This window comes from Streptopelia decaocto (genome assembly GCF_964273445.1).
Source record: "Streptopelia decaocto genome assembly, chromosome: 24".
In the NCBI taxonomy this organism is placed as follows: Eukaryota; Metazoa; Chordata; class Aves; order Columbiformes; family Columbidae; genus Streptopelia; species Streptopelia decaocto.
The window spans coordinates 67526-85000 of record NC_138679.1 but is presented as its reverse complement, the minus strand read 5'-3'; the positions used below and the strand labels follow the sequence as shown (position 1 = coordinate 85000).

The 17475-nt window shown below is 43.3% G+C and overlaps 1 protein-coding gene across 4 annotated transcripts in view; it reads left to right on the top strand.

Moving 5' to 3' along the window:
- Positions 1 to 16209, top strand: part of MBD3 (methyl-CpG binding domain protein 3) — a 17251-nt gene extending 1042 nt beyond the window's left edge. For 2 of the 4 annotated variants that reach the window (XM_082072324.1, XM_082072325.1), the window contains exons 2-8: positions 3599 to 3655; positions 5821 to 5980; positions 7637 to 7774; positions 9218 to 9308; positions 9770 to 9947; positions 12590 to 12787; positions 14375 to 16209. In XM_082072324.1, coding sequence (XP_081928450.1) covers positions 3599 to 3655; positions 5821 to 5980; positions 7637 to 7774; positions 9218 to 9308; positions 9770 to 9947; positions 12590 to 12782 — 817 coding nt within the window. In that variant the 3' untranslated portion in view covers positions 12783 to 12787; positions 14375 to 16209. The remainder of the gene's footprint in view (positions 1 to 3598; positions 3656 to 5820; positions 5981 to 7636; positions 7775 to 9217; positions 9309 to 9769; positions 9948 to 12589; positions 12788 to 14374) is intronic. The other 2 variants (XM_082072326.1, XM_082072327.1) reach the window with 1 other exon arrangement.
- The last annotated feature ends 1266 nt before the right edge of the window (positions 16210 to 17475 follow it).

Here is a 17475-nt window from a genome sequence, read left to right as displayed (position 1 = left end):
TGCCTTATCCTGCACGTATGGCTGGGGAGCCGCTCGCTCTGCCTGACAGATTTCTATAAATATTGCTGCATGTCTTATGGCTGTAGGTGTGGGCCATGTGGATCCTTCCCGCACCCACCCAAGGCCGCCCAGCGCACCCACGGGCTGACAGATGAAACTCGGGAGCTGCAAGAGTGTAGCAGAACTTACCCAGGTGTTCTTATCCAGCCTTCTCTAGTCAGCAAAATGCATGCGATCAACTTTCTGCACGTGTTAGGTTTCATTTTTTTAAAAAATCAGATTACAGCTGGGAGAAAAGCGTGCGGTGCTGGGCAATGACAGAACCGGCAAACATCCTCGAGAGCGTAAAGCTGGAAGTGCCGGCTCCACGGCTTCATCCCGGAGGAGCACAGATGATCAGCGGCTGAAAGCTTGAAACATCCCTGGTTTTCCATGTACTTATTTTATTTGTAAAGTTGTGGTCTTGGAGCTAAGCTTAAAAAAGAGGGGCAGAGAGGATAAGTAGCATGTTTTTATTCCCAAGTTATAATGGATTTTTCTTTTATATCAATTTGGACAGAGATCAAAGGTAGAATAGGGCCCCGCTGCACTGATTTTTGGTTACTGTTGCATTTTGCATTACCTCAGAGTGGAAAATACATGTCAGGCAATTTATTAATCCCTCTACTATTTCTGCATGTTGTTTACCTGGATGATTATTTTTTTAAATCCGGCTGCCCCGAATGTACAGATGCAGTGTGTGTTTGTGGGAAATTTCACACATGGCTCAGAAACGAGCGCTCTTGTGCAACAACCAGCCTTAAGAATTAATACTGAGCTGAGGGAATCAGCAGCGGGGTGGCAGTTACTGCTTTCCAAACCAATTTTTTTAGGGCTGTTGTACTTTCTATTTGGAGATTTCCTTCTGTAGCCCCGAGTGCTTGCAGCACATTTTTCTGCAGGAAGGTTTCTGTTGAAGACGAGTTCTGCTTTGGGCGACAAGGCAAATGAGTTGTGCCAAGTGTGTTCAGCTCGTGTGCGAGCCGGTTGCTGGCTGGAAATTAAACCCTCTTTGAGGTTTAAGTCCCTGGCCAGATTTTTAGCAGCAGTTCTACAATGTTGCATTTACCGGTGGATGATTGTGCAGAATTTTTTTAACCGGATTCTATTACTCGTCTGCCTGTGGCTTAACAGTTGGGAAACTCAAGAGGGTGTCTCGCTGATGTGGGGCTTGTGGGCTGGCTTCGGAGAGAACAGGATGCAGGATTTTGAGAAGCGTATCGGGATTTTGTGAAAGCAGTGGGTTGTTTTTTGAGAGAGTTGTAGCTACAAAGGCTCCTTTCAAACTCGGTGTTCTCACTGAGGGGAAGGAGAATTCAGTGCTGCTTTGTGATGTTTTTCCTCATAGTATTTTTCTACTGAAGGTTCGATGACCAAGTGTCTAAGAAGTCTGGGATTGCTGTTCCTCTCTGCTGCAAGGAGTTGGTGGCATTGCTGCTCTGGAAAACTTAACAGATCTCTTGGGTGAAGCTTATTTTGTTGTGAATTTCTTACCTATGCAGCACCTATGTAAGAAGTTGAAGAGAACATTTTTAACACCCCCCCCAAGTATATTTTGGTCTATATTTATTTTTTTTTTTTAACTGAGCTTGTACTTTGCTATTTTTCAGTTGTTCTGTTTTACTTACAGCTTCCCCAGGGAAACTCTCATGATGTTTGAGATGAGCCTTATAAAAATGGCTCATTATATTTGTCCTTGTTCCTGCCACTCGGGTTCTTGTTTGGCAGTGGGGTGCCTCTGGAAATTTGAGAGGTTTTGGTGTATTTATCATATGTATCAAAGTTGGTTTTGGGGGTGTTTGTTTGGTTTTTGTTTTTTTTTTGGGGGGGGGGGGCTGTTTGTTTTTTGGTTTTTTTTTTTTGGGGGGGGGGGGGGCGTGTTTGTTTGGTTTTGGTTTTTTTTGTGGTCAGAGCCCAACTTACTGAACAAAGACAGCCACATTGCCCTTCGGGGCAGCCCTTGCCTGCTGCTGCTGGCAGTGGTGCGGGGCCACATGCGCAGAAATATTTCTGGGGACAGCTGCAGTGGCAGGGGACAGCTCGATCCCCCGAGGCCGCTCCGTACGGAGCCAAGGACACCCATTTCTGGAGGGGCGTGTGAAGATGTGGGTTATGGCAGCTGGAGTTGTCACCTTGTCACCTTGTTCCTGCTGGTGCTTTGTGCGAGCCCGTCCCAGGGTCACGGAGTTGTTGGAGTTTGGGACCACTGAGGCAGGACCTGGTGCAGGTGCTGCAGCCAGGGATAACGTGGGATGCTGGCGGTGACAGGGTGCGAGGTGTCCCAGGGTGCCTGTCCCTCCCTAGGACGTGGTGTTGGGGGGTTGTACAGCACCCACGGGGCCCCTGGCATCAGCCTTTACCTGGGGCAGAGCTGGGGATGTTGTGACTCCCCAGCTCTGCCAGGAAGGAGCATGATTGAAATGGGGAAGGAAAAACCTTTTTCATTATACCCATCACCTCCCACCGAGGAAATGAGGTGTAAGGGATATACCATTGCTCTCTGTTTTCACCCAGGTGATTCCTGTCTCCATTTCTTTAAAAGGCACAGGTGATGCCTGGGTTTGTTTGGGGTTCTTTTTGTCTTTTGTCCCTCACTTTCCAAGTTGTGCAGATCTTCCATAGGCTAAGTGGGGAGAGTGGAGGGGAGGAGACTTGTGTAATGAAGGAGGAGGAGAGAGGGCCTGGGCTCGCAGTCTGTCTCTCCTTAAGAATCTAAGGCAGGAAACAAAGGCTGAGCTGCACATGGAGAGCAGCGGGCACCTGGCAGCGCGCGGCCCTTCAGTTGCCTAATTTGGCTCAATCCACAGCCAAAAAGTCCATGAACAGCAAACGAGGGTGGCTGGGCTTGGATCACCCCAGCCCTCGCTCCTCGTTTTGTTCGTGCCGTGCAGGCACATAATACTGTGGAGCTTTTGATGGACGAGTGTGTCAAATCGGTTGCAACTTTGCAGTTGCATTGTTTGTTTGTAACACAGTGAAGTGTGAAAGATTTGAATTCAGGACCTGAGCGCAGCGTATGGCAGGATTATTTAGAAGAGGTGGTTTTTTTTCCAGCTTCATATCAAGATGTCTTTCTTCTGAGTCGTTTCGAAGTCTTTGTACATCAAAACCAGGAGTGCAAACAAAACAATGCTTTTGCTCCAAGTGGAGGGAGAGAAATTTCATATTTTGTGACATTTAAAGGGCACACAAGCGTTTTAATGACGTTCAGAATTCATAACTGCTGGTGTTATGTTTCCGTGCCTTGTGATGTGCAGCGAGCAATCCCAAATTTTGCTCAGATTTTGTGGGTTTTGGCTGCCTTTTTTTTTTTTCCCCCTCCCCACTTTGACCCTCTCAGGTGTCTATAGGTGCCCTCAACAGCTGTATCATACCAAGGATGCTCCTGCTAGAGGGACCCCAGGAGCTCCAGAGCTGTTTGTATTTACTGAGCAAGTTCACTGTCAGTTTGAGTTTGAGCTTTGTTCCCCATTCTGCCATTGCTCCAGAGAAGCTTGGTACGGTTGTTACCGTTTTCAAGACATAATCAGAATAAAAGTTTTTCTTCTGAACATTTCAGTGCTTTTCCTTTGCGCCAAGCTTCCCCAGGAAGAGAAAGGACTCTGAGTCATTTCAGGTGGGTTTTTTTAGATGTATGTGGACTTTGAGCAGCTTTTCAGATCCATTGCAAAATTACTACAACATGTACAAAACACAAAAGCCAAAGAGTTACGTTCATTTAATATACTGTCTCCGAGCGTATCTGGCTCTGTTCTGGAAGTTACACTGTGTTTCAAAGTGCACAATTCATTATAATGTATTATTTCAAAAATTACTAAGGCACTAAACTGTAAACTGGAGCTGCGGAGCAATGTCGTATTCTTAATGGATTCGGATTTTCTCTTCTTGGCTTTGCTCACGGCAGAGGTGGCTCTGGCCGAAAAGCTGCTGGAGCTGGTTATTCCTCTTTATAGATTGAGGCATAAAAATCCCTTTATATTTTAAAAATTGGCTTCAAATTTGAGTCTGGACCCAGTCTCTGTTCCTCTCTGCTTATTCCTGCTCTCTCTGTCACCTTCTTGCCCGTGCAGTTCTGTAGTGAAATGGTCCAGCTGAGGAATAACCAGTGATAAAGTGTTCCCCTTCTTTCTGCCCTCTAAAGACGGATTATTTTCCCCAGGTGGTTAACTCTGCATTTGCATGGATGCTTTCATGCCTGAGCAGTAGTGGGGAGCAGATACAAGCTTTTAATACTTCATTTCTTTCTGTTTTTTGTTTTAATCTATTTTTTTTGCATGCTCAGCTTGACTCGGACTAATTGGTTTGCCACTGTCCCATACTAGAAGTTCTATTCTCACATTGTTTTTTTTCAGACCTTTTCCCTATTAAAAGCTTCAGGGAAGCAGATAATGTGTTGTAAAGAGGCTTTTTTTCTGTTTTTTAATCTTTGATAAGACCCTGTTGAGGCTGTTAGTATCTACTCAGGGTGATATCTAGGTACCGCTTCTATACATCTCAAGTTCAGCGTTTGGACATTGTGAAGTTGCTTTGAGTTGAGTTGTTGAACTTGCAGGTGCCACCGTTGTGTACGATGTTCGCTAGATCTTGCTGGGATGTGACCTGACGTTTTCTAAACGAGATCCCATGGTACATTGAGAGCGGAGGGGAAATCACCCCACATCATGCAATCTGGCAGAAAAAAAAATATTCTATCACTAACTGCTCTTTAAAATAAGAAAATGGATAATTAGGAGCAGGGTGGTAATTGGCATTTTTGGTCTTTAACCCAGTTAACTTGTGTTTAGTATGATATACATGAACAGACCTGCTACCAGATGGGTGCTAAGATTGAATATGCAAACTGCAAGATGCAGAAAAACAGAAGTGAGAGAAATTAAGGGAATAAAGAGGCATTGTTATTATGCTAAGTAAGAACGTGAAGAATCCTTTGTGCTTATGGTCTGTTCAGTTCTACGCTGTAGTCATAACACATTGACGGATTTTTGCTTTACGCATAAAAAATAAGAGAGCTTAACCTAGCACTGCTTTTTGTAGTAGTGGAAAAGGTTATATTAAAAAAGAGGATAAACACAACAACGAGGAGTTGGAGTAATTTGTGCCTGCTTGCCAGGCTGTAGGCTCTCAGGAGAAACCAGGTGTTTAAAAAAAGAATCTCTTCTGTTTCCTATTAATTGAAAGTTTTCCAAGGTTTTGACCTTTATCTTTGTATCACTTAAGCTTTGTAATTCTTTGCTTTGCGGCTTGTCAACACTTAATTTCTGCTCTTGCTCCTTGCTACTGTGTAATCCTGAAGTTGAGTGTTCAGAATTCTACCAAAGATTTAACCAAACCTGAAGGTGCTATTCAAGGAGGGGGAAAGGGAGTTGGAGGAGACGTTTGTGGTGCTAGGCAAACATAACACTCCTGAGAGAAGAAATTGTGCTTGAAAATGGACATTTATTATTTGAGACAGCTGAGTGATCAGTACATCTGTGCTGATATCTCCCCTGTCAGTTATTGTGTTAATTATGCTATGTTCATTTATACCTGGTCTGAATCTTCCTCTTTACATGTAAAAGCATTTTAACATGGTCTGCACTTGTCTCTTCCACAGTAATCATGAGAAGGAGTTGATACAAAAGCCATAATATCCTTTGAGAGTTTAATGTAAGCTTCATTCTTGGGAGTTCAGCACATGCTTTTTAAGGAGGAAATAAAACTTGCCTCTCCTGCCTTACAGCTGGTATTGAAGTCCAGGGGGTTTTAATTTCCCTCCTTGTTTCTTTTCTGTATTTTTTTCAGCCCAAGTGGTAAGAAGTTCCGAAGCAAGCCCCAGCTGGCACGCTACCTGGGGAGCTCGATGGACCTCGGCACTTTTGACTTCCGCACAGGGAAGATGTTGATGAATAAAATGAACAAGAACAGGCAGAGGATGCGCTATGACTGTTCCAACCAAGCCAAAGTAAGACCAAGAGGCATGAGCAGTTTTTACTTTTCCATTCGCTGGCGGAGTGGCCGGGCTGCCTTTCAGAATGATGTCCTACTGTGAAAATTAAGCATTTTGTAATTAATCCTTGAAACTCAGGGTTATATGAAATAAGAACATCTCTGTTATGGGGTGCTGGACAAATACTGCAATTCCCTGACTCCTCCAGGGTAGCGATGCCATGGAAGAATATTGTGATAACTGTGAAATATTGTGGAGAGAGGGCTGGCATCTTTCTTTCTTCCATTCCCTGGGGACTGAGATTGTCTTCTTGATCTCCGCTGGAGCCGCACACCTCCAGCTGGTCGGGTGATTGGGCAGCAGCTCTGCTCTGACATTTGGTTTTGGGGAGTGGGAAGGGGACAGCAGGGACCTTGGCTGTGCCGGTATCTTGGCTTTGGAATTGGTCTAAGGAGGGGGATACATTTTGGGCAAAAAGCTGAAGAGACAGGAGGATGGTAAGGCCTGATTTTAGAACAAAACGAAAGGGTCTGTGTTTGGTGCCTGGTGATTTCAGTTGTTAAGGTTTAGTCAGGATTACAGTGACATTGGCATATAGCCTGTCTGCAGAAATTGGCTCAAGCCATTCCTAAATTACCTTCTTCAGGTGTTAAAAGCTTTTTCAGAATCCAAAAGCTTATGTCTGTGCACCTAAATGTTAAATCTGGGAAACAGCATCATGCTTATTTTCTAACTATGTCAGCCATTAAGGAATCATCATCATCAGAGCAATCGGAACATTTACTTACAGCACTAGGTGCTGTTGTGAGATTTGAAAACGTTCCTCGCTGCAGAGACCAGCAGCTAACGTGCATCTCACAGGCTAAAAATTCGGCCCAAACCTTTCAATAAATGTACGAGTAGTTACCACTGCCTTATAAATGGATTAGCACACATGATTCAGAATGATATTTGTCCTGAACACATCTTTTCTACATCTCATGAATAAATACGTTAAGCAGATGTGATATCTGCATCCTCAAGAACAAAGTGTGTCCTGAGGCTGTTTCGAGACTTGCCTGCTGTATCTCAGGAGCATGGAACAGTTTTCCTGTGTTCCCACTAGCAGAAAATGCAGTCTTGCAGTAAAAACTTGATTTTTATGAGCTCCATTTAAAACCTGAGTTTTGTTAACTGAAAATAAAAAAAGGCGATCAAGGTTCCAGCTGTATTGATTTGTTTATTGGTGTCCACGACAGGATTTAAGCAGGATGGTTGAGAATGGTTTCTGGATTCTAGTTATTATTTCTAATTATTACAAACATTGTATCGAAATCTTCCAGTTTAGTGATCTACAGGTGGCTTGTCAAAGTGAAAACTCAGTGTTCTTAACTCCTAAATTCTGTCAAAATTGGGATAAAACCAGTGTGTATAGACTAGCGTGAGAGGATGTTAAGTAAAATGTGGAAGAGTGGAAAACTTATTTTAATTTGGATAGATTTAAGGCAAGATTTTAACATAGTTCTGCATTTTTAGCAGTCTAACTCGTACAGCTTGAGGTCATCTGAGTGTTCAAGTCCACGAACGCTCTGTTTCCCTGCTGTACATCTTTATGGCTGGAGCAGCATTTTAGCAAACTGAAAATATTTTTGTTTTGTTTTGTTTTTCTCTCCTTTTGTTTGAAAACTTTAGGGGAAGCCTGATCTGAACACAGCGCTGCCTGTCAGACAGACGGCTTCTATCTTCAAACAACCCGTCACAAAGATCACGAACCATCCCAGCAACAAGGTGAAGAGCGATCCACAGAAAGCCGTGGACCAGCCCCGGCAGGTAAGGATGGCAGCTTAGCACCTTCTCCAAAATTAAGAAAACTCCAGGCTTTGCTGCTGGGAGGGTCCCAGAATAAACCACTTGAAATTTGTGATGCTGAACAAATGGTCCATGCCGATTTGAAGTCTCTTGGTATTTCAGAAACAAGACCTTCCAGTGCTCCCAGCTTTTAAAATGGGAACCCCCTTTCCAATCTGTAATTAATATGCTGTTTGTACTGTGTTTTATGATCTACAAATTTAGACACATGTAACCACTTCAGGGGACATTTGCATTGTAATTAGAATCACTGTCAAATCACACAGAATCACAGAATCGACTGTGTTGGAAAAGACCTCAGAGATCATCCAGTCCAACCCTTGGTCCAACTCCAGTCCGTTGACTAGATCATGGCACTAAGCGCCATGTCCAATCTCAGTTTCAAAACCTCCAGGGCCGGTGAGTCCAGCACCTCCCTGGGCAGCCATTCCAATCCTGACCACTCTCTCTGCACAGAATTGCTTTCTCATCTCCATCCTCAGTTTCCCCTGGCAGAGTTGAAGCCCATGCCCCCTTGTCCTATTGCTGATGCCTGGGAGAAGAGACCAATCCCCACCTGGCTAGAACTGCCCTTCAGGTAGTTCTAGAGAGTGCTGAGCTCACCTCTAAGCCTCCTCTTCTCCAGACTGAACAAGCCCAGCTCCCTAAGCCTCTCCCCATAGGGCTTGTGTTCCAATCATATAAGAATTCTGTGTTTTGAGAAATCCCTGTTCCTGTACAGACCACATACATGTAGAGCAAGGGATTGTACTGACTGCACAGGCCTTGTTTTTCAGATGCGTATCTCGTTAGTAGTTAACTCTACCTGTATGAATAAGGTTATAAATTTACATTGCTTTCTTTCAAGACAAATGGTATTCCATCTATATTCATTGCTCATCCTTGTACATTATAGATCGAGAGTTGAAGGTGTATCTAGGTGTAGTATCTGACTTTACACCAAACCAGACGTTTACATGTTCTTAAGCTTGAGGAGAATCTGTGATTTAAAACATGGTGAACGACCAGATGTGTTTGTTCTTGTGATTCATAAATAAAACAACGCTTGACCTTAGAAAGAGGTTGGAGAAAATCCATGTATTCCATAACTTCTGTGGTAGATCTGAGACAGCAAGAGGAAAAGGAGTGTACTTTGGAGGAGGGCACTTTTGCTGTTCCAATTCAGTACCAGTCCCTGGATGAAAAAAAGAAAAAGTATTTTTCAGGGCAGCAAATCAGGACAGAGTTGTCACGGGACTGATTGATAATGGGGGTCGTCCCCTGACACGCAGACCCTTCTGCCGTAAATCCAATATCAAATTGTCTGCAGCAGCGTTCTCTTTTTTTGACAGTAAGCAGGTGCTTAGTGTAGCTGTCAGTTCTGTTTCTCCGTTTTGCGCCAATAAACGCTTTCTTTGCTGTTAGCTCTTCTGGGAGAAGAAATTAAGTGGACTGAATGCTTTTGACATTGCAGAGGAGCTGGTGAAAACAATGGACCTTCCAAAAGGTTTACAAGGTAATTGGAGTCTGCCCTTAACCCTGGGGGTGGCGTTTTGATACTGATCAGTGGCGACTGGAAGATATTGTGTTTGACCTCCTTGTTCTGCAGTGCTCCTGGTGCTGTGGAGTTCCTGCTTTGGATGGAAGCCTCCATGCTGAGGGGGTGCTGGAACAAAACTTCTTGACTTTTTGTTCATTTTCCAGAAGCAGAATGCAAGCAGCTTCCATTCCCTTTTTTTTTTTTTTTTTTTTTTTAATGTAACAGAAGGAAGAATTCATCTAGGTTTAAATAACCTTGATAACCTTGCAGGGGGTAGTACAGGTGCTGTGATAAATCTGTCCTAAAGGTTTCTGTTGTGTTAGCTCTCTAAATAACAGTACATGCCTTGCCATTAAAATTTAAATAACGCTTGTTGTCTTGATTTGCTGTTCTGTGTCTGCTGCAATGTCAAGTATTGTTTTTCCTCTCACTTTTAGGAGTTGGACCCGGTTGCACTGATGAAACCCTTCTGTCTGCTATCGCCAGTGCTCTGCACACCAGCACTATGCCCATCACTGGCCAACTCTCTGCGGCCGTGGAGAAAAATCCAGGCGTTTGGCTCAACACCTCCCAGCCACTTTGCAAAGCGTTCATGGTGACAGATGAAGATATTAGGTATTTGCTGGAAATATCACTTACTGTCTTGCAACAAGGTTTCTTGTGCTAAAAAAGTTTCAACCCATGCCTTTTTTTTTTTTTTTTTCAATAGCAAGTTTAGATGTCTGGTGGAGCGCTATGGCTTGTTGAATTTATTTGAGTGCTTCTTTATCGGTAGAGTAGAAAAGAATTGTTAGATGAAGCTGCTCTCGTACAAGCGTGTACTTAAAGCCCATTAGTTTTTATTTTGCCCATGCTCAGTTACTCTGAGGTTTTAGGTTTGTATTTGTTTTTCATGTCAGAGTACCTCTCCTTTTATTGAAAAAAATGTCTGAATTTGAGTAACCTTGATTAAGGCACCTGTAAGTAACGAAGGGATTGAAGAAATCCTGAACAGTGCCATTCGATTCTCTTCACCGTACTCTGTCTCAACACAGGACCAAATACAAGCATTTAACTGCTGCTGAGGCAGTGAACAAGGATGCAATTTATTTAGATGTACCTTCCTTTCTGTAATTAGTTATATTGCTAAGTGAAGACTGGAGAAATTCAGCTTTAAGCACTTCATAGAAAACTTAATATACCAAGGATGCTAACCTGAAAGCAGGTAGGAATTGCATTGACTGTTTGATAAATCTTTTTGAGTTACAGGATGACTTTTTTTATACTTGATTTATACATGAATGACCAGGAAAAATGGTCTGTTTATAACCTTATGATTTCCTGTGGCTGAGATGAAATAGGAGTACCGAGAGCTGGATTGTTTATTGCTTCTTTACTGTGACTTGACTGAAAAGGAGCTGTAAAATTTAAGGTTGTGACTCACAAGGAGAATGAGCGAAAAAGATTGAAATGGTCAGAAACTTAATTTTCTCCAGTCTCATTTTTGGAAATGTGAGCAGGGTAGTTTTTTCTTGTTTAAATTAATATTAGTACTGGAAATAAAAAAGAAAAAAAGATAAGGTCTTGAGTCAGCTGCCAGAATTAAAAATGGTACAATCAGTGCTAAAGACTTGTAATAGAAAACATTGGACAGCTTTTTAAAGTGTTTCTTTCACGTTCATTTCTAATATAATACCAGGTAGGATTTTTTACCATGCAGTTAGAACCATAGAATGTCCTGAGTTGGGAGGGACCCACAGGGATCATCGAGTCCAACTCCTGTCCCTGCACAGGACACCCCACAGGTCACACCGTGTGTCTGAGGACGCTGTCCAGTCTCTTCTTGACACTGTCAGGTTGGGGCCGTGACACCTCCCTGGGGAGCCTGTTCAGTGTCCAGCACCTCTGGGGAAGAACCTTTTCCTCACGTCCAACTGACCCTCCCCAGCACATCTTCTGCTGTTCCCTGGGTTCTGTCACTGTCACAGAGAAAAGAGCTCAGTCCTGCCCTTCCTGCTCCCCTGCTGAGGAAACTGCAGCCCATGAGCTCTGCCTTCAGTCTCCTCTTCTCCAGGCTGAACAAACCCAGGGACTTCAGCCACTCCTCATATGGCTTCCCCTCCAAACCTTCACCAACTTCATAGCCTCTTCTGGACACTCTCTAGCAGCTTAATGTCTTTTTTAACCTGTGGCGCCCAGAACTGCACACAGTGCTCGAGGTGAGGCTGCAATAGTGCGGAGCAGAGCGGGACAATCCCCTCCCTGCCTGGCTGGCAGTGCTGTGCTGGATGCACCCAGGACATGGTTGGCCCTCTTGACTGCCAGGGACACTGGTGGCTCAGGTTCAGTTCTTGCAGGAGGGCTCTTTCAAAGCCGTGCTTGTCTGCCCAGCCTCACGTACAAGGATTAGAATCACAGAATCATTTCAGTTGGAAGAGACCCTCAGGATCATCGCGTCCAACCATAACCTAGACCAACTCTGGCACTAAACCATGTCCCTAAGAATGTTGTATAAACACCTTTTAAACCCCTCCAGGGGTGGTGACTCCACCACTGCCCTGGGCAGCCTGTTCCAATGCCCGACAGGCCTTTCCAGGAAGAATTTTTTCCTAATATCCAGTCTAAACCTGCCCTGGCACAACCTGAGGCCATTTCCTCTTGTCCTATCACTTGCTACTTGGGAGAAGAGACCAACACTCTCCATGCTCCAAGCTCCTTTCAGGCTGTTGCAGAGAGCGAGAAGGTCTCCCTTCAGCCTCCTGTTCTCCAGGCTGAACCCCCAAGGTTCCCTCAGCCGCTCCCATCACGCTTATGCTCCAGGCTCCTCACCAGCTTCATCGCCTCCTCTGCAGTCTCTTAAGTATTTCAATGTCCTTCTTATGGCGAGGGGCTCAAAACTGAACGCAGGATTCAAGGTGCGGTCTCACCAGTGCCGAGTACAGTGGCACAATGACTTCTCTAGTTCTGCTGGCCAGACTATTCCTGGTACAAGCCAGGATGCTGTTGGCCTTTTTGGCCACCTGGGCGCACGCTGGCTCATGTTCAGCCACTGTCACCAACACACCCAGGTCCTTTTCCGGCCGCTCTTCCCCGAGCCTGAAGCGTTCAGGGGATTGTTGTGACCCAGTTGCAGGACCCAGCACTTGGCCTTGTTGAACCTCAGACAGCTGGCCTCAGCCCATTGATCCAGCCAGTCCAGATCCCTTATTTATAATAAGATTCTTTGCCCTTGAAAGAGGGATTGAGGATTGATGTCGGTGTTGGTTGATTTGGGGCAGGAAGCAGGAGGAGCTGGTGCAGCAGGTGAGGAAGAGACTGGAGGAAGCTCTGATGGCTGACATGCTCGCCCATGTGGAGGAAATAGCGCGAGATGGGGAAGCTCCTTCAGAGAAAGAAGGAGGCGAGGAAGAAGGAGAAGAGGAAGAGGAGGAGGAGGAGCAGGACCCTGACCAGGAGATGGAGAACTTATAGTCCAGGTAACGTGACAACATCTCTGCTCACCTTAAACTGGACTTCACTGAAGGCAGAAATAATTTCAGAAGGAATCTTAGTCTATATTGACAAACCTTTGCTTTTTAGTACGCACTTTAAATTGTGGAGTAGCCATGCTTGCGGGAAAAAAATCAAATACTTTGATGTGTGTGGTGTCTGGTGAGTCCTTGTGTTGTCACGGGCCTTATATCTGTGTCATGTGGGCTAAATGTGTAACCAGAATGTATGTAAGTGCTTGAAGGATTCTGTCTTGAGCATCAATTCTTAAAAAATTATCTTGTAATGTCATTTTTCCCCCTATTTACCTGTTCTTATTACAAGCAAGAGGACACCCTGAGCAGACAGGGCAGCTGCCATCTCATGGACTCAGTTTCTCCCCCTGCCTGTGTTTTTCTCCCACTTTCACGTTTTTAGTTCGTGTTTTCTTGCAGGGTGTGTTAGAGGGCACATTTGTGGAATTTTTTAAGATAATATTTTTAGAAAGTTAGAAAAAGGCAACCTAACCATCAAAAGAGGGAAGCTGTTAAAAAACTTTCTGTGTGGTGGGAATTTATAAACTGAAAATAACAGAAAAGTGTATGTATTCAACATCTGGAAACATCTGAAAAGTTGAAGATAGTAGTAACTGCAGGATTCACAGAAATGTGCCTTTACGTTGTACATCCCTTAGAAACATCGCAAAGGGCTTGTTTTCGAGAATATCTCTGACTTTCACTTGTGCACTGGACCTGTTCTTCAAAGGCGCAAGTAGAATTTTTTTTAATTGCCTTGTAAACCAAAAATAGCTCTTAATAATGAATTTTTACTGTGTAGTAATGCAGAAAAAAGCAGATATCTAAGGCCAAGTCAAGAGGCACCAATGGGAATTCTCTTAAATAAAATCATAGAATTATTTTGGTTGAAAAAGACCTTTAAGATCATGGAGTCCAACTGTTAAATGTTGCATTTGGGGACAGTGCACTGTGCTATGAAGCAGAGTTTTTTCCTTGCTGGTTCCTTTGATGTAACCCTAACCATGAGCACCATATGTATCATCGGTGGAGCTCATGCTGATTTAATTTTTGATCATTTTAAGTTTTAGCCTAAGAAAAGCAATTAGTGTTCTGTCACAGAAACAGGGTGGCCAATACCCCGAATGCTTTGTTATGTAGAGTCCAGAGCCTGGGAGGCAAGAACCAAGAATGTGGAAGGGAAAAAATAGGAAGTTTTCGGAGGAATAACAGAAGAAAAGCCCCTTTGGAGGGAGCGGCAGCCGTATTTCAGGTAGAAGGGTGATTTATGTTCAGCAATCCTCCAAGCTGGAAGGTTTATAACACGAGGTCTGTTTGGCTTTTGGGAGATACTATATCTGAGCTGCCTTACCACATCACTAGCAGGAGCTTTATTTGGACAAAGATCTGGCAACAGCAAAGAACCAGGACAAGCCATCTGCTGAAAGTGAAAAACGGGAGATAAAGAAATAGATATTTTATGGCAATGGTGCTTTATTCTTTTAAGGGCTCACTAGCTATAAAGATATATTAATAAAAAGTTCTTCTTGACTTACAAGACTGTTTTTTTTTCTTTTATAGGGAGTTCCATCTAAGAATTCCCAGAATAAACGCTATCAGCAGGGTCAGCACAATGATTTACAAAGCCAAGAGTGTCTGCTAAGTGTATTGCACCAACAGTCCAATTGAACCTACGAGCATTTTGACGTGCGCTTCAGGAAACATCGAGAAGCTGATGGTTAATTCATTGCCGGGTAGTTTTGAGGATGGAACTTGACTAAACTCTACTCCCCCTCCTTTTTCTAAAGGGGTAGGGTAATCGGGAATGCAAAAGTGGAAGGGAATAAAGGAGTATAAAATGGTGGGAGGGAAAATCCTAGTAACCAAATTTCCTGTCCTTTGTTTTTTTTTAACTGTGGGTCAGTGATGGGTGATACATTTTTTTTTTTTTTAAGCTTTTTCTATTGAAGTACCTTTAACAGTGACCCATTGAAACAATTTTATCTTCAATGCGAGAATTGTTTCACTCCTTGGCTACTCTGCTGTAGGCTCCTTGTTTGTACCGGGCTGTAGGGAGGTCATTTTATGTTGTGGATTGTCATTCCCCATGTCAATTTGGGTCACCAAATTTCCTTTTCCTTGCAAGACCACATTGGTCTTGGAAGCGTCATCTCAGAGGTGAACTGCCGGTGCCTCTTCCACCTGAGGTTTTGATTAGTAGAGGAAGTTAACTTGAGGAATTGATCTTACATCAATGGCAATAATTTTTTTTTAGTTAGTTCCAGCACCACACGAACGCACTGCGGTGCGCGGTTTTGATCCGAATAGGGTTTCGAAGATAAATATTCCTGCTCTGTGGTATATTTTGCTTTGGTTTAAGTCTGCTCAGAAGGACCTTCTCAACTCAGAATGGAAGGATGAGTCATTTCTGACTGACAGTGGGGAAAAACTGTTCTCTTCTGGTGCCAAGAACCCTGACCTCTGTTTCTGTGCGTGTGGAGGGAAGGGGGATCCATTCCATTAGGTGTGTCTATGCATCTGCTTTCGTCTGCAGTAATGTTCTGACCTCTTTTAAAAGAAGAAAGGAAAAAAGGTTGATTTTTCTATAATTGATATCTAAAAGAATGAATTTAAAGCTTTTTATTAAGTGTGAAATCTTTCTTATTTGCATGTGCAGTGAAGTGACCAGCATTTTGTGTCCAAAAATGAAATGATGCGAAACCTGCCTTAATGTGTTTTTATAAGTATTTGGCTTCACCGTGGGTACCTTGATTGATTCCTTGGTCTCTTCTAGTACGTCTGTGAGCATATTGGGGTAACTTGGGGCTAAAAATGGATTTATCCGGGGAGGGAGGATAGGGGGATGAGAGTTTATACCTTGGAGAATGCATCGACTGGCTTGCAAAAGTTACTTTAGTCTTAGGGTATCCATTGCATAATTTGTGCGTGGACGTCTTGGCTGAGAATACAGTATAAAGTGGTGGATTAAATATTGTGTATCCCCAAACTTGGGGAAGAAAGTAGCTCCCAGAGCCTTTATCAGGTAGGAATTATTAGTGGTGACATGCAGGGAACTGCCCAGGAAGTAGCTTGTCACCTTTGGGTGTAGTTCAGTGTAGGGATTGGAATAGGTTTAAGCTCCTTGAAGAGTATCCCATGCCAAAGTGATTGATATACTGTATTTTATCTCTTTTTATAGAGATTTGAAAATGCAAAATTCTTTGGTATTGCTCATTCAGAGTACTGCAAGAAGACTGAGTTGTACTTCGTGCTGCTCTACCAGGGTTTGCTTTGGGGAACCTCACCTGGTGCTGCAGCCAGTGACGATGATTTTCCTTTTTGAACAGTCTGTTACGGTTATTCTGTAAACCTGTCCTCTTGTAATTCTTTGTGTTGAATTAAATGTTTCTCACAAAGCAGAGATTCCTCGAGTCTGCGTCGAGCCCCCACCTGCAGTTCGTGCGCTCTGCTCCTACCGGTTATTTCAGCAGAGACACTCTTGAATTTTTATAGTATCTAGTGATTTTTTAATTTACTTTTACTTGAATTTGAATATATTGTAAGTATAAATAGCACCAAAACTTAGATAATTGAGATGTAGATACTGATATTTTGATGCATTTGATATCAGGTTTAAATTACTGCCAATTTGTGTGCCCGCTTTTTTGTTTTCACCAGCCTACTGTCCCCATCCAGCTCTTTATTTCCTTCAGTCCTGTAAAAAGTTGATTAATGTTTTCATTCATATGGAAAAGTTGATTGTTCAAAGTATCAAAATGGTGCCCAAGGCTCCTATCACATCGAAAGAAACTTCAATAACTCTACCTGCTTATCAAGACAGGTGAGTAAATAAAATATTCCATTTAAATGACCCTGATATCTTGCTCATGTTGCTGCAATAATAACTGGATTAGTTTGTCTTATCACAGCCTATTGCCATGAATGTGACCGATGGGTTTATAGTGCTTTGCCGTCACTGAATATACCCCCAGGATGGACACAGCAGGTGATATTTGGGGTATCTTGTTGAGCAGATGATGAGTAAAGAACATATTTAAGAAAAGTAATTGAGTGGAATTGGGGTAAAACTCACTGTTTATAATATACAGCAGTTGTTACATGAAAATATTTTAACGGTGGCGTTGCCTGTTCTGTCTGAGATAAAGTGCATTTGCTTCAAGAGTACTAGTGAGGGGATAACTTTGAAACTAATAATTCTTTGTGTCAATGTTAATGACACCTTCTTGTTGCCCTCAAATATTATAAATGTAATACGGAGACACAATCAGAAATAGCCATAGGTTTGCCCTGCTTGCACTGGTAAATGATTTTGATTATTTTCTACTAAAACAATAGCACCAAACTGTAGATAGATAGTTATCTTGAGATAGTTTAATCCTCTTTGGAGACAATATATAAGTGTATTCTAATGGTCCTAGTGCAGCTTCTCTGAGGGGTGGGATCTCATCCAGTGTAGCTGGGGTTTTGCATCTTTTTCTGTAGCTGGTGTAATTTTGGCTAAGCACCACGGATGCTCACAAAAGCACCGTTTCTTCTGCTGTGTCATGCTCAGTCAGGCTTTTCTTGTTTTATCAGAAAACGGCTGCCTGCCGAATTCTGGGGGGGACGGGTTGGAGGTGGGGGGTGGACTGGTGTGGTTCCCGTTGGTAGCCTGGTGCCGG